Genomic DNA, 25,996 nt, shown 5'->3' on the forward strand with positions numbered 1-25,996 from the left:
CCAAGCTATCATATCTCTCTGGGCAAAGTGTGGTGGTACACACTCAAACTCAGAACTCAGGAACTTGAAAGAGGAAGATTAGGAGTTTGAAGAGACTAGACAACACAGCCAGTCATGAGACAGTATGAAGGAAGAGAGAAGTAAGGGAGTTATTTTGTATCCTGCCACCTCCAGATGTTTGTATACCTTTCCTTGTTCTACTCTTGTCTGGTAGATTCCGGCTTCTCTGCCACTTCCTAGAGCCCTAGTCAAAACCTGTTCTTCCCAAACAACATGCTCTAAAGTCACCCAAGGTTCCAGTGAGTTAACTCCTTAGTGGCCAACAGAGGGACAAGAAACAAAAAAAGCACCACACAATAATCACTAGTCCCCGCAAACAGCACCTCATCAGGTTTTCAGACAATGTAGTACAGACACAGAAATACTGTGGGGTAAGGAAGCCCAGATCTCTCAACACACAATTTTGTAATTCTATTCCTACTGTTAATTCTTGTCAACGACAAGTCAATATTTAATACCTTGCTAAACAAAACAAAAATCTCAAATGGATTCAAAGAGAGGCTTGAATCTATAGCCGACTTGTTTCAAAAACACAAGACTAGGAACCCGGCCTTCTAAAAATCATGAGCTGTAGTTGGAAAGTGGATGAGTCAGGTGACAGTGAGGTCATCTGGAAACACGCCCTTACCATGAACTCAAGTTCTGCTTAACACTTCCCCCTTCTGTAAGCAGAGGGCTAAGGATCAGGAAGGAACAAAGGCCTTGTACACTAGGTGTGCTGATGTCAGGAAGCAGGCGTGTCTACTTGGGATTCTTTCAAAGGTTATTTTTGTAATGTGTATATATGAGTTTATGTGACCAATGCGTGCAGGAGCTCTCAGATGCCAGAAGAGGTTGTTGTTCTTTAACCTTCATGTATACACACTCACACATAAACCTTCACGTGTACACACGCACACACATAAACAAACACATAAACATAAACAGATAGAGTAAACAAACAAGACTCAGTTTCCTCATTGTAAAGTAGAGACAATAACTTACTTTGCTGATTTTTGGTGAAGAAGTAAAGGAAATGCAAGCAGCTGGGACAGCACAAAAATGTATTTTCTGTACACAGAAGCAGGAGGACCTGGGCTACAAAGGATGATTCTCAAAACAAACATAAGTGGGTGATCCTTCAAAATCCTTAGCATAGCCAGGCATGGCAGCAGCACATGCCTGTAATTCCAGCACTTGGGAGGCAGAAGCAGGTGGATCTCTATGATTAGTGAGTTTCAGGTTAGCCAGAAGTATGTAGAAAGACTGTCTTACAAAAAAAAAAAAAAAAAAAAAAAAGGCCTTAGGACACTCATTGGCATGTGCCTGCCCCCCCAACCTTTCTTGTTTTTGTTTGTTTGTTTGAGGTCTCATATATAGGCACTGTCCTAAAACAGTATTTGTGGGTGACTTTGAATGTCTGGTTTTCTCTATTTCCCATGCTAGTCTATGCCAACAAACACCATTTAAAATTTGGATAACTTTTTTTTTTTGCTATTTTTAAATATACAACTAGTGGGTCCTAATATTATTACAAAGGTTGAAGTAGTTGACAAAACAACATATTTCTTTATAAATCTAAAAACATAAGATTTCCCTTAAATGGCTTTTTCTCTTTCTTCTGTCTTCACAAGTAATAAACAACACAGCCAGGCAGTATAAGGGCATGCCTTTAATCCCAGCACTCAGGGAACTAGAGGCAGGCGGCTCTCTGTGAGTTTGAGGACAGCCTATTTTACAGAGTGAGTTCCAGGACAGCAAGAGCTATACAGAGAAACCCTGCCTTGAAAAACCAAAGAAAGAAGAAAAATGAACCAACCAAACAAACAAACAATACATGAAAAAGAATAAAAGATGAACAATGTAAGTTTTTTAAATTAAAAATGCACTATAATTACAGCAGGAAAAATATAAATTGAAAAAGTATGGTAGAGATTCATCAAAATACTTCTAATTGGCTACGACAGTACTCAAAGACATATCAGCAAATGCCCATAGTCCTCCACCTGGAAGACTCACACAGGACTGTGAGACCCAGGCGAGACTGAACTATATAGGGAGTTCAAGGCTACTTTGGGCTACATACTGAGACCCTGTCAAAAAAACAAGGGGGACGATGTGGGGTGGGAACAGGATCACCCACTTATGTTGGTAGTCTTACAGAGGGCCTGGGTTTGGTTTACAGTCCGCAACTCCAGTTCCAGGAGATCTGACTTCTTCTGGCCTCCTCAGGTACCATGTACACACATGGTACAATACTTGTATGCAGGCAAAAAGCACACCAAAAATAAATAAATCTTTTCAAACTATTTTTTTTCTTCTTTAACCCAATTTCCCAAATAGGGTTAGAGTATAAATTTCACAAATTTATCTTCATCATTTTAAAATGATAGTTTATGACAACCAAGAGACTATATTTATGCTAAATGGAGAAAATAGGGGACTAGATACATGGCTCAGAAGTTAAGAGCATTTACTACTCTGCCAGGATCCAATCTACGGTTCCTAGCACCATAAAGGGGTGCTCACAACTGCCTGTGACTCCAGTTCTAGGGGGAATCTGATGCTTCTGGCTTCCACAGGCACACACCCTCATGTGCCACACACATACACATGTAATAAATTATACACATAATTTTAAAAAAGTGGGGCAGGGAGGCAGACCTCTGTAAGTCTGAGGCCAGCCAGGCTATATAGTGTAACCCTGTCTCAAAACATAAAAACAAACAAAAAGATTGGAGAAAACAGAGTAAGAAATAAGCTCTAGACTCAGGTTCCAAAGTATACTACCAATTCCTGGATCTCTTGAGAGAAGTCTTGCAGTTGGCACATACAATAAGTCTAAATTATTGAAAATATTCCCAAATGTTGACAGATGAACCTCTCTGAATCATAAAAGAACTGAAATAACAACAGATTTGTCTGAAGCACTGCTAACAGAGGCTTAGAGGAAAACCTTTACTGCAGGTTAGATGGAAAATATTTCACATGAGGCGGCAAGAATCGGTTCAAACAAGGTCTGAACAAGTTATTAGTAATTTCTGACATAAAATGAGCAAGTGGATAACAAAGAAAACAGAGACTATAGCTGGAAATGAGAATTTGTAACAAGCTCCTTTTTACAAACACTCTCACACAGTGTAAGAGAAAAAGAAGAAGACACAAAATGGACAATAGTCCTTCCTTACCAGGGGATACACTGCAATAGCCCCGTCCACTTCAACAGTGGACGACTGAAATTACAAAGGGTACAAACCCATACTCTCTCTTCTCTGTACATACCCATGATAAACATTCATTCCTCTTTTCACTTGAAGAAAGCACTATACAGCTCCAGCAGACATATGTGAATTGGCACCACCACTATCAAGCTTATTATTAAATAATTATTATTAAATAAAGGTTATCTGAATGAACAGAAACACTAAGATACTCAGGTCTGATCAAAGAGATAGCCATGAGGCGACTTATGGGTTGGTGAAGATGCTACACAAAGGGGTGATTCAGTCTTGGCAGGATGGGTTAGGACATGAGATTACCATAGTCAAAGCAGCACAAAAATTAAAATTTACCACCAGGCGGGTATGATGGCATATACCTATAATCCCAGCACTGGGGAAGTAGAAGCAGGAACAGTCTCAAGGTAGATGCCAGCCTTGGCTACCTACTACAAACCTGTCTCAAACAAAAACAAATTATATATTGCTTATTTCTGGAATATTCCATGTAATACTTTCAGATAGGGATTGACTGCAAGTAGCAGGAACTGCAGAAAGTGAAACCACAGATAAGAGGGGAGGGGCTATTGCAGAAACTGTGGTTGGTTTTTTGTTTTGTTTTCTGTGCAGCAGTCCTGGCTCTCCTAGAACTCACTCGCCAGACCAGGCTGGCCTTGAATTTACAGAGATTCACCTACCTCTATCTCCTGAGTGCTGGGATTAAAGGCATGAACCGCCATCCCCAGCTCAGAAACTGTATTTTAAACAGGTTCTCTATACAGCCCAGGCTGGACTCTAACTGGTGGTCTTCCTGTTTCCCAATGCTAGCATTAGTAGTAAGAGTTACCTTGTAGATGTCATTCACAGTTGTTTATAGGATTTGATTTATAATTCAGGTGAGAAAACGGGTAGAGGTGCCGAGAAAATAAAGCTGGGCACAGATGTGTGATACTGGGTAAAGAAATACACGGAGTGCTATGATGCTTTCTAAACATGAAAAAGAAAAAAAAGAATCAAGCATATGCAAACTTTTTTTTTTAAAGTTTCGACAGAAGGATCAGTTGTCAGAGGCCAGATAGGCTACACAGTGAGACTCAACAGCAAACCAAAACACACAAAAACAGCAGCTGGGAGCTGAAGATGGTGCTTGTCTACCACATACAAGGCTCCTAATATGATCCCTAGCATAAGACAAACAGGCAGACAGACACACACACACCCCAAGTGGCTTTTAGTTAAACAGTCTCTGACTATCATTTTGAAAATTTAGAAGCCAAGAAGATAAGCATGGTAGTCCTTGCCAATATAGCCCAGCACTTAACAGGCTAGAGAAATGGAGCTAGAGAAATGGCTCGGTGGGTAAGAGCACTTAGTCTTGCAGAATACCCAAGTTTAGTTCACAGCACCCACACGATGGCTTACACCTGTCTCTAATTTAGTTCCAGGACTCTGGCACCCTCTTCTGATCTTCATGGGCACCACACACATGATGAAGTTACATTAATGTGGGTAACACATACACATTATTCACAACAGCTAAGTGGGGGGGGGGGGACGACACAGACAAATGTCCACATAATGGGATGGCACTCAGCTCTAAGAAGGAAGTGAAGTATTTACAGTCTATAGGATGTGTTCTCACTGAAGGTATTATACTAAATAAATGAAAATAAACACAAAAGGTAATATTGTATAATCATTTATAAGAAATCTGTCTTGTTTTGAGACAGGATCACCCTATGCAACCCTGTCTGGTCTAGAGCTCATTATGTAGACAAGGCTGGCCTCGAACTCAAAAGAGATCCACCTGCCTCCACATGTGCCACAAAGTCCTACAAATTTATATTAAATGCTAAAAATAGGTAAATCCTAGCCATATATGTTGATGCATCCCTTTATCCCTAGTACTCAGGAGGCAGAGGCAGACAGATCCTCAAACTTGAAAGCATGTCTTTCTCTAAACAGTCCAGGCTGTTCTGAAACTCACTATAGCCTAGTGGCCCATCCTCTTGCCTCAGCCTCTCAAGCGCAAGGATTACAGGGCTGGCCTGCTATGCCAGCTGTCTTTCACTCATTTCACAAAGGAAACGAGAGCCAGTCTGATGCAGGAGTATTTCAAGTCTGGGGCCACTCTGGGGTAAAAGAAGACTTCCATTCCAGCCTCAGCTGGAGTAAAAACCTGTCTGAAGAACCAAAATAAATGGGAAAAGGAGTCCAAGTTTTCTATCTCATAACAAGAGAAAATGATTTTAAACTGGCATTCCAGGCTATCCTAACTGACTAAGCCACCAGCCCAGGAACCTGCATGGAAGGGGGAGGGGCTATTAAACACATCAGACTATAGCAACTAGCAATCTACTTAACCTGTTCATATGACAACACTCCTTACACTTATTAACAGTTCTTCCCAGAATTGTTTCTGAAATAAAACGCACATAAACTGCTTAGCACCGTGCCGGCCATAAAGATTTATGGACTGTAAGCTATTAATGAGTATTTATTAATTTGATGATGATGATGATAATGACAATGATCTGAGACAGTCTGGCATTTCAGCCCTACACGTGCTGGATTACACATGTACACCACCATGCCTAGTTTGAACTGAGCACTAACAGGCTATCAGCCATGCTCTTTACCCGTGGACCTGATTCTATTATCAGAATGTTTGAGGAGATAATCAGGGAACTTCTAGGTAAACTTGGAATCAGTTTAAGAGCCTGGATGGCTTGGGGTATACATTAGGTATGACAAAGCCTTGCCAATCATCTTTAACCCATACAAGATGGTCCGTGTCACAAATGCCTTTGTTTTAAGCTCTAGATCAGTGGTTCTCAACCTGCAGGTCACAATCCCTTAAGAGGTTGCATATCAGATATCCTGCATATCAGATATTTAATTATGAATCATAATAGTAGCAAAATTAGTTATTTTTCTTGTGCTCATTAATTTTCCTTTTTTCTTTTTTTAAAAAAAATTATACTGTTTTTAATTGAGCTATATTTTTCTCCGCTCCCCTCCCCTCCGTCCTGCAAAATTAGTTATGAAGTAGCAACAAAATAATTTTATGGAGCTGGGCAGTGGTGACACACGTCTTTAATCCCAGCACTCAGGAGGCAGAGGCAGGCCGATCTCTGTAAGTTTGAGCCCTGTCTTGAAAAATAAAAAATAAAATAATTTTATGGTTGGGGGGGTCACAACATGAGGAACTTGAAGGGCCACAGTATCAGGAAGCTGAGAACCACTGTTCTAGATGTACAAGTGTATGTGCAACACACCAACACACACTTTACTTCCAGACCCCAAAGAGACATGGTAGGGAACAGATCAAAGAATAGACAGATTACAGAAAATAAGACAGAACCTTAGATACAATCATAAGTCATCAGGCAAAACAACTTAACTCAAGATTCTCTCTAGAGCTATATTTTACTGCAGATTCCATTTTTTGTTTTAATTGGGTGGGAGAACCATAGCCAGGTGTGATGGTCCACACCAATGTTTGGGAGGATGAGGCAGGAGCAATACACTACATCCAGGCCAGCCTAGGCCACCCACCCACACACCCACACACACACCTGTCTCAAAATATAAAACAGCAACAACAAAAGGTTCCCCCCTTTATTTCCTCTCTCTGGTTTCTTTTGTACCTTCTTCTATGTGGAAAACATTAGCCATGCTTATATGGAGAATCCCCCAAACTATGCAGGTGATGTGCTGCAAGCGCACCACAGGATCGTATCTATTATAAACATCTGTGTTTCAAAGTGAAACACATGACTCAAGACAAGAATCGAGTGGGTCAGAAGGAACCACTAGAAACAGGAACCCAAAAACTACACTGCAGGTTTACAGAAGCGCATATTTTAAGTTAACTGTTTGGTGTCTAACACCCAGTCTTCAAGCTTCGGTCAGCTTTGGAATCTCCACAATTCTACCCTAAGTGACTTGGGAGTAATCCTGGGTGAATCCAGTGACATTCCCCCTACAGATGTGGAAGGGGAAGAAGCCCCTCAAAGGCCAGCAGCTGTCTGTCATTTATCTAGGAAGGATAGCTACGTATGTTAGATACCAAGTTAAGGTAAAGATGAATGACAACGCTTCATCTCATTTGAAACACTCCTCCAACCATCCTTATGTGAGTTGGCTCTAAAATGTATTGCATTAGTGTGTTCTGCAGTTTCCAGAGTAGGCTAAAAAGAGCAATTAGCATATACAAAGAACATCAGTACTGAGGTCTCTAAGAAGAGTAATTCCAAAGAACATTAAAGAATGGTGTTCCTGGGGCCAGCAAGAGGGCTCAGTAGGTATGCAGACTTACATACTTGATTACCGGAGTTCCATCCCAGAATCCACAAGCTGCCTCTGACTGTGACGTGTGTACAACCACCGTGGTGATTCGGATGAGAACGGCGCCATAGACTTGAATACTGGGTCCCCAGTTGGTGGTATGGTTTGGGAAGGAAGGATTAGCAAGTACGGCCTTGTTGGAGGAGTTGTCCCTGGGCGCGGGCTTGGAGGATTTAAATGCCCATATTATTCCCAGTTAGTTCTCTCATCCTGACACATGTCTCAAGATAGGAGCTCTCAGGCGCCATCTCTGCTTACTGCCATACTCCCTGCCGTGCTCCCCACGTGATGGCCATGGACTTTAACCCTCTGGAAAACTGTGAGGCAGATAACTGCTTTCTTCTAGAAGTTGCCTTGGTGATGGCCTTTTGTCACCAAAATAGTAAAAATGAACTAAGTCAGAAGCTGGTACAATTTAGACCAGGATGGCGTTAAACTTAAAGCTACCTGGACCCTCAAAATGGCTAGCAGGCAAAAGTTCTGAAGTCAAGCCTGATGACCTGAATTTGATCCCTGGTACCCACATGATGAAAGCAAAGAATGGACTCTTACAAGCTGCCCTCTGACTACCATATGTGTGCATCCAACACGTACACATACAAAAAATAATTAGTAAAATGTAAAGCAAACAACAACAAAAACCCAGCAATACTCCTGTCTCTGCCTCCAAAGTGCTGGCATTACAGGCATGAGACACCATACCCAGCTGACATAATGCTTTCAACTCCTGCCTATTGCCTACTTAACTCTTATACTTTAGTTTCTTAATTAAATGAGAATAATCATGAGTAAATCCAATTACATGGCTAACTCATGCAAAATATGTATTAGCAATACCTACTCCTAGGAAAGCAGCTCAGATGGAAGTGTACTTAGCATGCAGGAGGGGCCCTGGGTTTAATTCCCAAGTACCAAATAAAATAAAGCAGTGTCTAGATCAAAATGTTAAACATAGTCTATATATATATATATATATATATATATATATTTAAGATGAGGTCGCATGAGATTGCTGAGGGCTACCTGAAACTTGAAATTTCCCTGCTTTAACCTTCCAAGTAGTAGAGATTATAGGTATTATAACTGCCTCATAATTATTAAATATGTTATTATGGGACACTGTCCTCAGAGCATAAACAACCATTACCATCCTAATCCGGGCAACAGTGATTAGTCACAAAAGGTTCTCAGAATTAGGCCTGTTGACCTTCCCGGGTAGAATGAGAAGATAGGGTATCATTAGATTTTCACCAGAGATTCCAGTCACCCACTCCCAGCTCTGAGCCAACCTCACTTGGTCTTGAGGGTTGCTACAGTATAGAAGTAGAAAGCTAGAGGAAAACCTGACAACAAAGGAACAACAACAAAGAAACAAAAAGTCCTACCAAGAATGATAAATATTTAAGGTATAGGCTAAGTTATTTAATCACTTACTTTAATATGACCTCTCCCAGTAGCACAGTTAAGAAGTGTTTCGCCTGTTTGTTCTTATCTGCTTCAAAGTGTTCTTTCTCATTACATCTCAATACATCATATTACAAATAACAAGTGACCAATGGATACCTTGGGCATCAACTTTGCTAGTGACTTAAATATTAAAATTTCTTACTTTGCTTAAGTTTGGATTTTAAAGTACTTAAGCTAGCGGGGCATGGTGGCAGCATGGTCTTTAATCTCAGCACTTGGGAGGCAGAGACAGGCTGGTCTCTTTAAGTTCCAGGCCAGCCTCGGCTACACAGTAAGATCATGTTTTGTTTTGTTTGTTTATTTTAAGTGCTTTAGCAAATGAGGTCTCACAGGTTTTAAGCGTCGTATTCTCCAAGAGAAAAGAACCTGAGAAGGATCCGTTTTACCTGAACTATCAGTATTTTACCAGGAAAGGCAGCAGGGCAAAAGAAGTTATTTCAGTGCTTACAATATCTTGTAGAAAGAAACTACACTATTTTCGAAAGGCTGAGAACATGCTGTCAAAAAGTTGCCTGTTTCTAAACTCCCCTGCAGTCAATCATCCCAGTCTCCAGCCCAAGCCCACTCAGATGACAAGCTGCAAAAGAGAAAGTTCTCTCTCTCTTCTCAACTTTGACGTCTTTCACTTCCTCTACCACCAGTTTGCTTTTCCTAACAGTGCAGTGACTAATGGTTAGGGACGAAGGAAAGGAGTTTAACAGTACTTCAAGATACTTTCCTCAAACAAACTACTCCAAGCGAGCCCAACTTGGGTAAAAAGTTGTCCTTTGATTGCCCGTACTCTTGGTGTGCGCCCGCGGGGAAGTCAAGGTAAGCAGGGACATTCCTAGACAGTGAAGTCTGCAATGCCACGAGCCTCAGGGTCAGTTTTCTCAACAACTATCTCAGAACTGTGCGGTCATTAGGGCCACCAGGCAGTCTGTTAAAACTAAGGAGCAACACCGAGGATGGAGGTGAGAAATGGGGAATCGAACCACAAAAGTTCAGGGCACCACCATCGCGCCTCCCTTCCTGTGTTGGGCTCGCGCTGGTCGCCAACTCCTGGCGTCCTTGCTCTCGGCCCAATCTACCGAGAAGTGGCCGGAGTTCACGTCTCCCCTCAAGTCCGACCCCATCAAAATTCAACCAGCACCACACCCTCTTTCTCCTCGGAATATCACCCTATCCTTCCCGCTGACCAGTTCTCAGCCACTTTCCAAAACACTCACCGGGTTGCTCCCACCTCTCCTCACCAGCCCCGGCAGATCGGACACTCCTAGATAAGACCCGGAGCAAACTCGCGCGCATGCGCCCCCCCCCCCCCGAGGACTTCTGCGCCTGCGCACTCGCCGGGAGCCGCGTGGTTAGACACGCCCCTACAGCTAGACCCAATCAGCGTGCGGGGGGCGGGTTAAATCGCCTGCCACGCAGGCGGAGAGCCTGGGAATTCACCCGTTAACAAGAGAGATTCCCCCTCACCCCCGCCCGACGGTGGGAGGAGTTCCTGCACCCAGCATTACGAAAGGCTGCTGTGTGGGGGACACCTTAGGGTTTGCTCACCTAAGAAAAGTTAGAATGACTGTCGAAGCCTACAGGATGTTTTGATTCGTCTAAACCGGAGAAATAGATACGTTAACACATTACAGTGAACAGAATACGGTGCACAGGAACTCCGGGTTGCCTTTAGCCCACAATGAACAAAATTTATTTTGAGGGATGCCTGTATGATTGCCGCAGGAAGTTACTCTTAGAGTCACGAAGGATAAGTAGGAGGCCCTCCGGAAGTCAAGGAAATAAGAACTCTGCAGGCTGTGACAACAGTGGGATGCCAAAACATCGAGGCGCCTTCTGGAAGTTTCTTGAGGTTCATTCTTGTTAGAAGTTTTAAGAGTTCACTTTATGAGTCAAGAGAAATGAAGGCGTGATAGCTCACACCGTGTAGTTCCTAGGCTATTTCGAAGGCTGAGGTTGGACGATCACCTGACTTCTGGCACGTAAAGCCAGACTGACCACATACTGAGATCCTCCTATTTCAACACCAACACCAGAGGAGGAAGAAAGAGTAGGGGCTATCTGTGGGTAAGGGAGAAAGGTAGCACTTAGCACACACCAAAGGCATCAACAGCAGCGCTGGAAATCAAGCTAGGAAGAGAGGCAGATCTTTAAAGGTCATGTAAATTTTGGAATAATGAGACTAGAATTCATTTTATGGCCACTGAGTTATTAAAGGGTTTTAAACCACTTGCCCCAAGAATTCTTCCAAGGATTAAAGCCAAATGCTGGCAATCTAGAGAATAAAAACTATTTCAAAGAAACAGCATCTTCCTAAGCTATAGAAGATGAAGCTTGGGAAATGTCTTTTGAATTTAATAACCCGGGAGTGGTGACAGTTGACAAACACCGCAATAGTCTGGAGAGGGGAGAGAAATCAGCACAGATTATAAACTGCCTCTGAAAAGGGAGGAATTATGTGTTCTGTCCGTTTTTATTTTATCAGAATGAAGACAGGAAAACTTGAGTATGGGAGAAAAGACCCAACTGAGAAAAACAATTGAATTTTAAAAAGGGTGTGCATGATAATCTAGATAAAGATTTTGAGAGGGTTAGAGCTGAAGTACTCAAACCACTGATAGGAGTTGGTGGTGCATGCCTGTCTTTAATCCCAGCACTCAGGAGGCAAAAAAAAAAAAAAAAAAAAACGGGCGTTGGGGGGGATCTTTTTGAGTTTGAGGCCACCTGATCCATAGAGCTCCAGGTCAGCCAGGACTGCATAGTAATACCTTATTTTAAAAATAAAATAAAATCATGGGTTGGAGAGATGCTGTTCTTCCAAAGGACATAAATTCAGATTCCAACACCCACCTGGCAGTTCACAACTGTAATTTCAGTTCCAGGAGATCCAGACCGTCCTCTGGCCTCCACAGGCACCATGCATAAGGATGGTACACAGATATTCATGCAGGATAGACATACAGGTAACATATAAAGAATTTTTTAAAAATCAAACTGATAGGAGACCTAGGATAGTGGCATAACCCTATAATTTCAGTATCATGAGATGGTGGACTACAGTACAAAGTCATCACAAAAATGATTTTGAGGCTAGCATTAGGTACCTGAGACCCCATCTCAAACAATAAAACCCATAGGACAGAGACTGGTAAGAAGGTTCATCAGAGAGACTGGTAAGAAGGCAGTTACCATCGAGTCTGAAGACCTGATTTCCATCCCTGGAGCCCGCACAGATGTGGGTCCCCTGACTCTCTCTATATGTGCACCAGATGACAAGAATGTTGCTCCACACACACACAAATAAATAGATGTAAAAACAAACAACCCGAGACATTGATGTCAAAGGAACATTCCCAGGAGCGAACCAACCCACACGGAATTGGGGGAAGGAAGGAAGATTCTCAATTATAACAACAAAATGTATCTGCAAGCCTGTCTGTTTAGAAACAGGAAGTTGTTTTGTGAGAAGTCAGGGAAAGAGCCTTGCTGATTAGAAAGGTGGCTGCAAGTTTAAGGAACTTGAAAAGCTCAGAGATGATTGTAGAACATGATAAACTAAACTGACCAGAGAGGAGGACTGATAAGCACTATAAACTGCTTGTTTACAGCCTGTAGAAATGAACTCAGCAGTTTCTGTTTTGTTAATCTTTCTCAAATCATTTCTTCAGGGCAGGGAGGAAGAAAACACACGCTGAATTCATAGAGAGCTGGGATGGTCGTGGATGTGACACAGTAGTTCTCAGCTAGGGGCAGTTTTTGCCCTCCACAGGACACTGGGCAGGGTCTGGAGAGCTGGGGGGGAGCCTTATCTTAGAATGCACTAGCCAGCAGCTGATGGCAATTATCTGCTCCAAAATGTTAATATTTTAAAGTTGTGAAATCCTGCCAGGCAGTAGTGGCGCATGCCTTTAAACTCAGCACTTGGAAGGCAGAGGCAGGTGGATCTCTATGAGTTGGAGGCCAGCCTGGTCTACAAGAGCTAGTTTCAGGACAGGATCCAAAAACTACAGAGAAATTCTGTCTCAAAAAAAAAAAAAAGTTGTGAAATCCTGATATAGGGTTATTTTGGTCCTCACCTATATTGGCTTTCCCTTAAATTATAGCTCAGAAATTACAGAGCAAAGCAGTTCTGTAGCATGCTTCAAGGATTTGTGATGTCACAAACACACAATTGGAAGAATTCCCTAAACCTTTAGAAGGAATCTGGATTTACACATAAATGAACGTAGCTATTTATTTTGATTTGAGGCTTTGATAGTTTTCTTTCTTTATTGTGGGGTGGGGTGGGGGGTGGCCTTGGCTGTTCGGGAACTCACTCTGGAAGATCAGGCTGGCCTCAAACTCAGAGATCTGCCTGCCTCTGCTGGGATTAAGGGTGAGCGCCACCACGCCCAACCCTGATAGTTTTCTTAAATGGAGCTGCTATAGTGGTTCCAATCAAACAGAAGGTGCACTGCTCATTATCAACCACAATATAACTAATTACAGTAATCACTATAACAGGATCCCAAAATTTAATAATACATTAAATATTCCAGCTTGAACCCTAAACACTGATATTCCAAGAAACTTATTACTTTATGTAAAGTTAAAAATTATTGCCGGGTGGTGGTGGTGGCGCACGCCTTTAATCCCAGCACTCGGGAAGCATAGGCAGGAGGATCTCTGTGAGTTCGAGGCTACAAAGAAACCTTGTCTCGAAACCCCCCAACACATTATATATATATATATATATATATATATATATACACACACACACACATACACATACAGCTGGGTAATAGTGGCAAACGCCTTTAATCCCAGATAATCCTAGCACTCAGATTAGCAGAGGGATCTCTGAGTTTTAGGCCAGGCTGTTATACAGAGCAAGTTCCAGGACAGCCAGGGATACCCAGAGAAACTTTGCCTCAAAAAACAAAACAAAACGAAAATAATTACGAGCTAGGCTAAGATTTAAATTTAGTTCTGTTTTTGCTGAGACAGTTTCACTTTGTAGCCCAGAAACTATGTAGCCCTGCATATCCTTGAGCTTATATTGACCCTCCTCTTACAACTTCCAGAATATGGGGTCTAGGTCTACCTGCTCAAAAGTCTCACAAAAAAAAAGAAATAGTTTTGAAATTTAGTTAAGACAGTGTCACAGTTTATGGTGGAGGGCTATTAAAGTAGAAAAGGACAAAAAAAAAGTCCAGAAAAAGCTAGGAGAATGGGTGGGGGGGGAGGCTGAATGAAAGCGAGGTGCAGCGGACAGGTTTATGCCAAGGGACCTACCTCGGTTCTTCTTGCGAAGGGTCCCTTGCCCGGTGTCCGTTGTTCACTTCTTATGTTCGAATAAAGCTAGATGATTGAAAGGAGCGGATGGGGTGGGGGTTAGGGGTGGGGAAAGGGAGCGCGCCAGGCTGCGTGCGCTTGCGCGCTGGCGGCGGCGGCGTCAGTGCCCGGCGGGGAGCGGGTCCCAGGCCGCCGCCGGACCGGAGGCAAAGGGGGCTTCTGGGAGCTCCCTCGCCGGGCCCTTGTTGGCCTGATGGCGTAGGAAGGACGGGCTGTGAGTGTGAGTATGGAGGGCCCGGCCTGGTGGGGCGTATCGGAGGCCGAGGGTCGAATGGTCTGCCCCTTGAGCAAGTGGTGGGGCTGCGCCTGCACGCAAGCCACGCCACGGTGCCTCCTCCGATCCTCGTGGGTTTAGAGTTTACGGGCGAGCGCTGCACCTGGCTTCAGGGTACAGACCCACAGGGGCGGTCCGATTCTGCTCACAACCCCTCAGGCTGGACGCGTGGCTCCAGGTCTTTGACCTCTGGGACAGGCCCTGACCTTTGTTGGCCTGGGGTCTGGGAGGAATCTCAGCCTTAGTCTGGTGTTTAAAAGCTGCGGATTTCAGGCTAGAACCACCTTCCCGCCTTTCGAGACTGACATTCTCGCCTCTTGTTTCTGCTTTTGAGGTCTCTGCTTTGGGGAAGCTGTTCTAGCAACTAGTGGAACACTATGTGTCTATTTAATATTTAGTATAATCTCAGTGCGTAGTTATGGAGAGGAGATGCTTGCACCGCCTCCCACTTCCAGTCTGGTCAGTGTAGTAATCATCTTTGAGAGTAAAATAAGCCATCTTGTTGGGTGAAGTTCTAGATTTCGGTGTTTCTGGTTTTTTTAGCATCTTGGAACCAGATAAGGAAGTTCTTTTAGCAGATTAAAACTATAGCCATCATAATAGTTTATATTGAGGTGATTCAAGACACAGATACCTTTTAATACTAAGCAAGAGCCAGATGCTCTTCTAAAATCCCATGGGGGAATCTTAAAATGTAACTTTGTTTTCAAGTTTGGCTAGAAATGGAAGAGCAGATCATCAGACTCCACTAGGGTTTACTTAGCACCCACTATGCTGCACTCACTCCATCCAGGTGTGTCACAGAAAATTGACGCGGTATTATAATAGATTTTTAATTAACGCAGTATTATAATAGATTTTTTTTTTGGCAGCACTTTTCAGGTTGCTGAGATACTGAATACTGATGATGATTTGTTTATGTGAGTGGATTACTGAACTTCCTCTGAGGTGATAGCAAAGCTCATCTTTTATGACAAGCACTGCTGTTTGGAAAGCGAACTGAAGTTAACTATTGAGTCTAGAAAACAGAGACAGAGTCTGGTTTATATAGCCCAGACTGGCCTTGAGCTTGAGAGCCTGAGTTTAATCGCAGAGTGCTTGGGTTACAGGTATGTGCCCCGCCTTAGCTTTTTGTTTTGTTTTGTTTTGTTTTGTTGTGTTGTTTTGAGACAGGATTTCTCCATGTAACAGTCCTGGCTCTTCTGGGACTGCTTGATAGGCCAGGCTGGCTTGGAACTCGCTAAAATCTGCTTGCCTCTGCCTCCGCCTCCCAGTGCTGGGATTAAGGGCGTGCACCACCCGGTTTAGTTTTTAACTAAAGAAAGTGTCGGTAGATTTTGAAGAGAGCTTCAGAACAGCTAAGAAAGGGGAAAGGTGTGAAGCAGTCTCATCAGACCAATTCAGAATTCAAATTGCTTTGAGAAAAGGAAGGTATTTTAATTTTTTTAATTTTCTTTTAATTAATTATTTATTTGTGTATTATATATACAGTATTCTGTCTGCACGCCAGAAAAGGGATCCTGATCGAATTACAGATGGTTGTGAGCCACCATATGGTTGCTGGGAATTGAACTCAGGACCTCTGGAAGAGTAGCCCATGCTCTTAACCTCTGAGCCATCTTTCCAGCCCCAAGGAAGGTATTTTAAAAAAGAAAAACTAGCCGAGCGGTGGTGGCACATGCCTTTAATCCCAGCACTCAGGAGGAAGAGGCAGATGGTTCTCTGTGAGTTCGAGGCCAGCCTGGTCTACAAGAGCTAGTTCCAGGACAGGCTCCAAAGCTACAGAGAAACCCTGTCTTGAAGAAAACAAAAAAAAAAAGAAAAACTATAGTAGTTAATGTACATCCAGATTAGAATGAACGCAGGGCGAGTCTGTGAGAAAAGCAAGGAACATTAAGTGGTTCTGAGTCCCAGGATGACTCAGTGAGAACTATTCAGACAAGGTCTAGTTTGGGTTACCAGAAGGGAAGTATTTGTGTGCCCACCGAAGAAGAGCCCTAAACAGACAGATTGCATGAGATTACTCTAGCTGCTCATCTGGGACGCAGAGTTAAAGCTTGCGGTCTGTTGCTATTGTAATCTGAAAGAGACTGTCAGAAAATCTGAGTTCCCAGGTGTGTATCAGAGGACCTGTTAAATTTGTGCGTTTGTTAGGACGAGGCAACTCTGCACAAATAATGATTTCCACTTTGTACAGTGCGAAAGTAATGGTATCAAGAAGGTGTACAATAGTGCCAATTTTAAGTGGATATACATGTACGCATATGTGTTGCATGTAAGGACAGAGTGTGGAAAATCAGAATCAATTGAAAGTGTAGAATGTCTGTCGGGATGGAAAACAGAAGTGAAAATCTATTGTCCAATGGCTCCAGAGTTTCAGTTTCACACTCTGGGGTTTTTTGCAAGCTAAACAAGCGGTCTTCTCCAGAGCTTCATCTTTCAGCCCTAAGCTTTTTCATGTTTTTTTTTGTGACAAAAAGTTGTAAACAATCAGAAAAATAAAAACTCATTAGATTATTTTTTCTTAATTTTTTTTGAATTTTATTTTCTATGTATGAATGTTTAACCTGTATGTGTGCCAGTGTACCACATTTGTGCCCAGTGTCTGCAGAGGCCGGAAGAGGGCATCAGATCCTCTGGACCTGGGATTACAGATGGTTACTTTATGGGTGCTGGGAGTCAAACCCAGGTCTTTTGGAACAGCAGCTGGTGCTCTGAACTTAAAAACCATCTCTCCAGCCCCCTTTCACTTGGATTTTGAAGATGGCCTTATTTTATGTGTATGAGTGTTTTGCCTCTGTGTGTGAGTGTGCCTGTGTGTGGTGGAGGGGGGGCGGTTCTAGGTCTTGAAGCAATAAGATGAATACGTACAAGACAAGCACTCTCACTGAGCTACTTTTTCCTTTTCTTCCCTCCTTCTTTTGAGATGTGGGTGGGTCTCTGCCTTGCCCAGACTGGTCTTTGTTTTCATACTTTGCCTCTTAAGTAACTAGGGCTATAGTAGAGGACTATAGTAGCTTGCACCAGCAAACAGTATTTGACTCAATTTTTAAAGATTACGTGTTGTGTTTGGCTAATATGTATATTATCATTATTATTATTATTATTATTAACTATATATACAGTGTTCTGTCTGCATGTGTGCCTGTAGGCCAGAAGAGGGCACCAGATCTCATTACAGATGGTTGTGAGCCACCACATGGTTGCTGGGGACTGAACTCAGGACCGCTGGAAGAGCAGCTAGTGCTCTTAATGGCGGAGGCATCTCTCCAACCCTCAGGCTTGTTTGTTACAACAGAGCTTGTTACAACAAATTGGATACTGGAGTTCAGTGCTTTTTGGATTCGGGTTAAACATTTTGGTGATGATGTCTGCCTTTCTGTCTGTTGTAATTTTCTCACTGTTAGTGATACTGAGATTGACTAGGGTTTAGTGGTGAATTTAGCCTCCATGGTCGCCATTTTTGTTTGTTTTGTTTGTTTGGTTTTTTAATAGTTTTTAGCTTTGTAGCCATAGCTGACTTGAACTTAGTAGGTAGACTAATCTTGCCTCGAACATGCAGCAGTTCTGGCTCTGTGCAACATCACCTCCATTGTTAAATTGCCTGTCAGCTCTTTTGTGTCTTTAAAACTGTTATACACCTAGTATTTCCTATACAAAGTGTAATTGAGTATCTTCAGAAAGCCAAAGCTCATGGTAAGAAATTACTATTTTTAACCTTTTTACATGTACCGTGTGTTCACGCGGAGTGTGGGGCTCCATCCCCAGTCCACTATTCCATTTATCTATCTATCTATCTATCTATTTATTTATTTATTTTGGCAGGGTATCTCAGGCTGGCTTGAAATTTACTTTCTAGACCAAGCTGGTATTGAACTCACAGGGATCTACTTGCCTCTGCCTCACTCATTCTGGACCACTGTTCACTTTTTATAAAGAAATTGAAGTTTGAAATTAGCTTTACTTAAACCCATGCGGTGTTGTCTAATCGAGAGTCTCTGCCTCTTCCTGCCGTGCTCTGTGGTAGGAGACTGGGAAGTGAGTGTGGAGTTGTTACTCTAGTGTTGCTTGTGCTTTCCTTGTGCTATTTTTTTTCTTTTTGAGACAGTCTTACTGTGTAGCGCTGCTAGCCGCATGCCTCAGCCCCCCTGGTGCTGGGATTGCTAGTGTGTGTCACTGCCCGTTTTAGGATGATCATACATTTTAAACTTTTTAATTTTACTTACGTATGTATACATGTGTGCTGCAGTGCATGTGTGGAAGTCAGAGGACACCTGGCAGGAGTTGGTTCTTTTACTTCATGGTGTCCTGAGATTGAATTCAGGACATCAGACTTGGCAACAAGTGCCTTTACCCCCTGAACATTTCACCAGTCCAGCTGTGCTTGTTTAGCCCTGAAAGGTCATCAGAGATTGGTTACTATGGTATTTTGAAAAATCATATATACAGCAAGTGCTATTCCTGGTTTTTGTGGGGGTCTTTTGTTTTCTTTTGGTTTTTCAAGACAGGGTTTCTCTGTGTAGCTCTGGCTGTCCTGGAACTTGCTTTATAAACCCTGCTGGCCTTGAACGCACAGAGATTGTCTGCCTTTGCCTCCCAAGTTCTAGGATTAAAGGCATGCACACCATGCCTGACTTATTCACGGTTTTTTTTTGGGGGGGGGGGAGTTCAAGACGGTTTTTCTGTAGGTTTGGCGCCTGTCCTGAAACTAGTTCTTGTAGACCAGGCTGTCCTTGAACTCACAGAGATCCCCCTGCCTCTGCCTCCCCAGTACTGGGATTAAGACCTGCGCCACCATGACCCAGCTTATTCATGATATTTTTAATCAGTAATACAGTCAATATCAGTTTGTTTTTATAGTTGCTAAATCATAATTTCATGTTTTTTAATAAAGTTATGCTAAAGAATATATATTGAGGTACATATTTGATAGTAAATCACATTTATCTTTCTTTTATTTTAATTAGCACATTGTATTGATGTTTTAAATTTCATATGTGCAGTAGGAAGTTGTGGCTCATCATCTCTTTGAATGCTTAGTCACTTTTGATTGGAATAGGAGGTGTGTCCTTGTTGGAGGAAGTATGCCACGGGGGGGGGGGGGGGGGGGGCTTTGAAGTTTCCTTAGCACCACACCTGCCTGCTGCCGCAGCCCCTGCTATGATAACAGACAGCCCCGGAAGCTGTGAGCAGGCCTCTAGTTAAAGACTTTTTTTCAGAGTTTCCTTGGTCATGGTCTTCATAGCAGTAGAACAGTGACTAAGGCAGAAGTATGGTTTGCATTTCATGCTAGGAAGGATGAGGTGGGCTGGGAGATAGTTACAATAGAAAGTGGGTGACGGGCACCTGTTCAGTGTTTAGGGTGGAGTTTTGGGCCTGCTGACCCAGGTAAGCCCTTTACTGCTGAGCTGCTTCCTCAGCCCACATTGTTTTGTTTTTGCAGTGTTAGAAATCAAAACCAGAATTCGGTGCATAGTAGGCACTTCACCACTAAGTTGTATTCAAAAATACCTTTTTCTGATCCAAATAACGTCATTCATAGAGTAGAGGAGAAGACAAAGAGCTATGTTCATCCATAGTAGCTGAGCAACCAGAGGAAAAATAGGCAAAGGGTCTAAAGGAGGTAAAAGGCAATTTCCCAATTATATCTGTCAAAGCTGCAACATCTTCATGTAAAATACAAATGTTGGAGGCTTTTAAAAAAAATACTTATTTTAGAGTTGAACTCAGGTCCTTTGGAAGAGGAGTTAGTGCTTAATTTTAACTGAGCCATCTCTTCAGCCCTGGAAGCTTTTTTTTTTTTTTACAAAATATTATGTATTGTACAAATACATATTATGTATATTTATTTGAGTGTGGACAGGTGCTTGTTAGTACAGTAGGTGCCTGTGGGAGCCAGGAGTTGTTGGATCCCCGTGGAACTGAAGTTGCAGGTGATTGTGAGGTGCTTGACATGGGTGCAAGGATTGAACTTGGGTCCTCTGCGAGTGCTCGTAACCACTGAGCCATCTCTCCAGATGAGAGCTTCTGTCCCTTTGTGTCCTTCCTCCACTCCAAGGCATTTTGAAACAATTCCCCCCTCTCCCCCGACTTAGGTTAGGTTAGACCTTAGTCTACATGGATCAGGAAAATACTGTAAATTTTCCACTGGCTCCTGTGGCCCCCAGGATGTGTCATAACAAATATTGACCAGGGATTAGGGAGCCAGGTGTGGTGGCACTTGTCTGTGCTCCCAGGCAGGGGCAGGAGGACTGGAGTTTCAGGCCAGCTTGGGCTATGTAGTGAGAGACCCTATCTTAAAAAAGAAAATACAAATACACAAAAACTACCCATAGTTTGTGCACTATCAAAGCCCCTTTTGGGAAATTGTTCGTCTTTGGAGATATAGCTTGGTGGCAGAGCAGGTACCCTGGCATTTGTATGACACTGGGTACCGTAACTAGTTCTGATAAACAAAAGTCTAAAGCCAAGTGTGGTGGTATACTTGTAATCCCAGCATTTGGGAGGTGGCGGCAGGAGGATCAGGAGGGCAAGATCATCTGCATAAGAGCTCTCAGCCAGCCTGGCTACCTGAGACCCTCTCTTTTAAAAAGTTTGCTGATCAGATTCCAACCTGAGGTTCAAACCTGGGTGCTGAGATCCACAGCAGGCCCCATTTCCACTCCTGTCCCAAGTGGTGCTACATGTTAGCAGCATCAAAATACTTAAAGTTACGTTAAGTTAAAGTTAAAGATTTTAGTGTTCTTTTTTGCAGAAAGGGTATTCATGTCTGAGAGCTCACTCGTGGGTGGTGTGCATACAGCACGTGGAGGTCTTTAGACTCCTCCATGTTGGTCTTACCTTTCTGGCCTGCTCTGTCCTGCCTCTTCCTCCTGTTTCCCTGTAGGGGCACCCTGTGTACTAAAGTATCATTTTTTTATTTATTTTTTTTTATTAAGACCCACTCTATAAAATGAGGCCCTCCCAAAAGTGTCAGCCAGCTCAAGCAACCAAGGGATAGAGGCAAAAGTTGTTCTGTGGCTTCCCGATTGTTCTGTCTTACCAGAACTCCATTAATTTCTGTCAGGGTTAAGGTGAAGACTAAGGAAATTGCCCGTAGGATTCAAGAAAGGGATTTTAACCTAATTACTACTCCTTATCTTGCCCCCCCACACACTAAGTTAAATTAGTGTTTTACAGCAAATTGTCACTTGGAGTCTGTGTTCACTTATAAAAGTTTCTTCAGTTCTATTGAGTTTATTCTGAATATTAAGAGATACGGTCTATGAAGATCTCCCTTTTGTGTGGTTAGCAAAGTCAGACCTATCATCCAACAGCCTGAGTTAACTTCTTGGACTGTCTTAATAATATTGGGTGGCAGTGTTTTCAACTTGAGCCACGTGATAAATATTTGGGGGATATTCATTTTTTTTCCCTTTTTGTTTGTTTGTTTTTGAGATAGGGTTTCTCTGTTTAACAGCCCTAACTGTCCTGGAACTAGCTCTCGTAGCCCAGGCTGGTCTCAAACTCACAGTGATCCCCCTGCTTCTGCCGCCACCACCCAGCATCTGGGAGATCTTGTGATGTTGATGTTTGAAGTGGATGCCAGTGTTAGGTAGCTTAAGCTGGCCTTGAACTTGACCTAAGGGATGTACAGGTAGGTATCACAATGCCTGGTTCTGGAATCTCTGAAGTATCTCAGAGTAGTTCTTGTAGGAGGTTTTCAAGACAGGGTTTCTCTGTGTAGCTCTGACTGTCCTGGAACTCACTCTGTAGACCAGGCAGGCCTTGAACTCACAGAGATCCACCTGCCTCTCTCTGCCTCCCAAGTGCTGAGATTAAAGGTGTGCACCACTACCACCTGGCTTCTTAGCCTAGTTCTATTTTTTGTGCAGATAGCTACCTCTTTTTTATTAATAAACTATATGGATGATTCCAAGGGGCTTGCTTGTCAAGAACTGAGTGCAGGAGTGAAGGCAGGAAATGAAATCAGTGTGTTAGGTAAGAGGAGAAACAGATTGGTAGGCATGACAAGGAGTTTCTAAATTTTCTGTGAAATGGGAAACCACAGGAAATAATCTAGGCAAAGAAATAACATAACCGGAGTTTTATTTTTTGTTTATTTGAGATATGTCTGAGTGTGTGGCCTTGGCTGACCTGGAAGTCACCTGCCTCTGCTTACAAGTGTTGGGATTAAAGGTGTGTTGCACCATGCCTGGCATAACTTAAATTTTAAATTATCCCATTCTGAGACACTTAGAGAGTGAGAGTGGAAGTGGGGACTTATACCCCGAGGCGACACTGTGGTCCATGTAATTGCCTCATCAGTGAGATGTTGAATGTGTTTCGGTAGGACTGACAGCATCTGCCAGCTGGGCTCTGAAAGGAGTCAGGGGTGACACTTAAAGTTTGCTTGTTTGGTCAGTTATTTTGTTGTTGTTGTTGCTTTTGTGTGTTTGTTTTTCGAGGCAGAGTTTCTCTGTAGCTTTGGGACCTGTCCTAAACCAGGCTGGCCTCAAACTCACAGTGATCCACTTGTCTCTGCCTCTCAAGTGCTGGGATTAGAGGCTTGTGCCACCACCCTTTGTTTTTCTGTTTGGTTGGTTGGTTGGTTAGTTTGCAAGGGTTGGTTTTGTTTTGTTTTGTTTTGTTTTGTTTTAGTTTTTTGAGACAGGTTTTCTCTGTGTATCCTTGGCTATCCGGAACTCACTATGTAGACCAGGCTGACCTTGAATTCACAGAGATCTGCCTGCTTCTGCCTCCTGAGTGCTGAAATTAAAGGCGTGTGCCACCACCTTCATCTGTTTGTTTTCAAACTTTGGTAGATGGAAAGCTAGAATTTATGTTTATTGAGATTGAAAGATTGAGAGAGTGGCAGAGTAAAAAGTGAATTAAAGATGATATCTAGAAAGGTTACTAAATGTTTCTTCCTCGATACAGGTTGACGTTGAGTGCTTCAGATCTGGTCACTATGGTCCGAGAACGAAAATGCATATTGTGCCACATTGTGTACGGCTCAAAAAAGGTAATGATGAAGAAAGAGCACCTGGTGCTTTGTGGAAACTTTGTTTTTGAAGACATCTTAAAAATAGTTAGAACTTGATATTTAGAAATTTAAGTTGTTACAATTTTATTGTTTGTTTTGCTGTGCAATCCTAGAACTGCTATGTCCTCTGACCTCAAATGGTAGTGATCCACCTGCTTCTGTCTCCCAAAGTTTGGGAATGTCGTCACACTGCTTATGCAGTACTGGAGAACATCTGTGGTGGTCTCTGTGTGTTAGGGAAGCATTCTACCAGCTCATCTGTAGTCCATTCCAGGAGGATTATTTTTGTGTATTAACCTCTACTCAGAATTTAGGGTTCTCAAGGGTAAATGGTATAGAGAACTTTAGCAATTAGTTAAAGAGGAAATATCTTAAAATTCAAGGTACTTGAGATTTTATTACTTTGTGAAATTTTACTTTGTTGTCTACCCCAGGGACTTTAAGTGTACTAGGCAAACACTCTACCTTGTGAGTTATATCCTCAGTCTATAAATCATATACCTTTTGGTTCACAGATGTTTAACAATTAGTACATTTATTATATACATTTTTTTTTGTATATCCAGGCTCAAGAAAAGTATAGTGCAGCCAGGTGTATTAATGCACACTTCTAATTCCAGTACTTGGGAGAAGAAGCAGGAGGCCATAGTTATACTATGTAGACCAGGTATAGTATAGCAAAGGTGGTGTTAACAGTATCCTGAATGTCCACAAGGTGAAACAAACCACAAAAAGGGGGGGAACACCCAAACATCCGAGGAGGAGGGCTGTGTGCATGTGTACAAGTGCAGACCAGGCTGAGCTTTTTTCTGTGGGTGCCAGGGATCCAAACTCAGATTTCATACTTGGGCAATAAGTGTTCTTATCTGAGACATCTCCCTAGTTCCCAAAAAACAAGCTTTCTTTGTTTTGTTTTGCTTTAATATTTATTTAACTTTATATGTGCATTTTGTATGAAGGTATCAGATCTCCTAGACCTGGAGTTACAGACAGTTGTGAGCTACCATGAGGGTGCTAGGAATTGAACCCTGATCTTCTGGGAGAGTAGCTGGTGCCCTTAACCACTGAGCCATCTCTCTAGCCTTGTTTTTTATTTTTTAAACATTATTTTTAGATTTATTTATTTTCTATGTATGAATATTTTACCTGCATGTATGTATATGCACCATGTGCATGTCTAGTACCTGAAGGGTCAGAAGAAGATGTTGAATCCTCTGCACTGGAGTTATAGGCAGTTGTGAGCTGCCATATGGGTGCTTGGAACTGAATCTGGGTCTTCTGGAAGAGCAGCCAGAGATCTGCTAAGCCATCTCACAAGCCCCACAACAAACTTTTTAAACTAAAAGAATTTGCTTATGCTTCATGGAAATTGGTTACTATTTCTCACTTTTGTTTGTTTTGTTTTGTTTTGTTTTTTGGGTTTTTTTTTTTGTTTGTTTGTTTTTTGCCTTTTCTGTTGTTGGGAGGCCGCTAGTTAGTTCCTGGCCGATTAGCCTTGAAATAATGACACAGAAACTGTATTAACTAAATCACTGCTTGGCCCATTAGCTCTAGCTTCTTATTGGCTAACTCTTACATATTAATTTAGCCCATTTCTATTAATCTGTGTATCATCATGCGACTGTGGCTTACCGGCCAAAGTTCCAGTGTCTGTCTCCAGTGTGACTTCATGACTTCTCTTCAGCTCTCTCCTTCTTTTTCCCAGCATTCAGCTTAGTCTTCCCCATCAGCTCAGTTCTATCCTTTCACAGGCTCAAGACAGTTTCTTTATTCATTAACCAATGTTATTCACAGCATACAGAGAGGAATTCACAGCATACATCATCTTTCCTTTATTCTTTGCTTTGAAAGTTATAGTGTTTGCTTCAGGTTTTTTGTTCATTTTTTTGTTTTAGGTTTTCTTCATTCTTTTTTTTTTAATTTTTTTTAAATATCTATTTATTTATTTATTATGTATACAATATTCTGTCTGTGTGTATGCCTGAAGGCCAGAAGAGGGCACCAGACCCCATTACAGATGGTTGTGAGCCACCATGTGGTTGCTGGGAATTGAACTCAGGACCTTTGGAAGAGCAGGCAATGCTCTTAACCTCTGAGCCATCTCTCCAGCTCCGGTTTTCTTCATTCTTAAAACTGATTGTTATTATTATTTTGGTTTTTGGAGGCAGGGTTTCTTTGTGTAGCTTTGGAGCCTGTCCTGGCACTTGCTCTATAGACCAAGCTGGCCTCGAACTCACATAGATCTGCCTGCCTCTGCCTCCCAAGTGCTGGGATTAAAGGCATGTACCACCGCTGCCT

General features: G+C 42.5%; 2 protein-coding genes across 8 annotated transcripts in view; one reads left to right on the forward strand and one right to left on the reverse strand.

The window, feature by feature from the left end:
- Snap23 (synaptosome associated protein 23) overlaps window positions 1-14,430 on the reverse strand; it is a 40,210-nt gene extending 25,780 nt beyond the window's left edge. For 3 of the 5 annotated variants that reach the window (XM_087911276.1, XM_048460108.3, XM_048460101.3), the window contains exon 1: window positions 10,283-10,380. The gene's annotated coding sequence lies outside the window, so the exon portion shown is untranslated. Of the gene's footprint in view, window positions 1-10,282; window positions 10,381-14,339 lie in introns of those variants that run through there. The other 2 variants (XM_087911277.1, XM_087911275.1) reach the window with 1 other exon arrangement.
- Window positions 14,431-14,469: 39 nt separating this feature from the next.
- Znf106 (zinc finger protein 106) overlaps window positions 14,470-25,996 on the forward strand; it is a 56,624-nt gene continuing 45,097 nt past the window's right edge. The window contains exons 1-3 of one of the 3 annotated variants that reach the window (XM_048459875.3): window positions 14,479-14,619; window positions 15,546-15,782; window positions 23,593-23,677. In XM_048459875.3, coding sequence (XP_048315832.3) covers window positions 23,624-23,677 — 54 coding nt within the window. In that variant the 5' untranslated portion in view covers window positions 14,479-14,619; window positions 15,546-15,782; window positions 23,593-23,623. Of the gene's footprint in view, window positions 14,620-15,545; window positions 15,783-23,592; window positions 23,678-25,996 lie in introns of all 3 variants that reach the window. The other 2 variants (XM_048459874.3, XM_048459876.3) reach the window with 2 other exon arrangements.

The sequence above is a fragment of the Myodes glareolus genome, chromosome 10 (assembly GCF_982192425.1).
Source record: "Myodes glareolus chromosome 10, mMyoGla1.1, whole genome shotgun sequence".
NCBI classification, from domain to species: Eukaryota; Metazoa; Chordata; class Mammalia; order Rodentia; family Cricetidae; genus Myodes; species Myodes glareolus.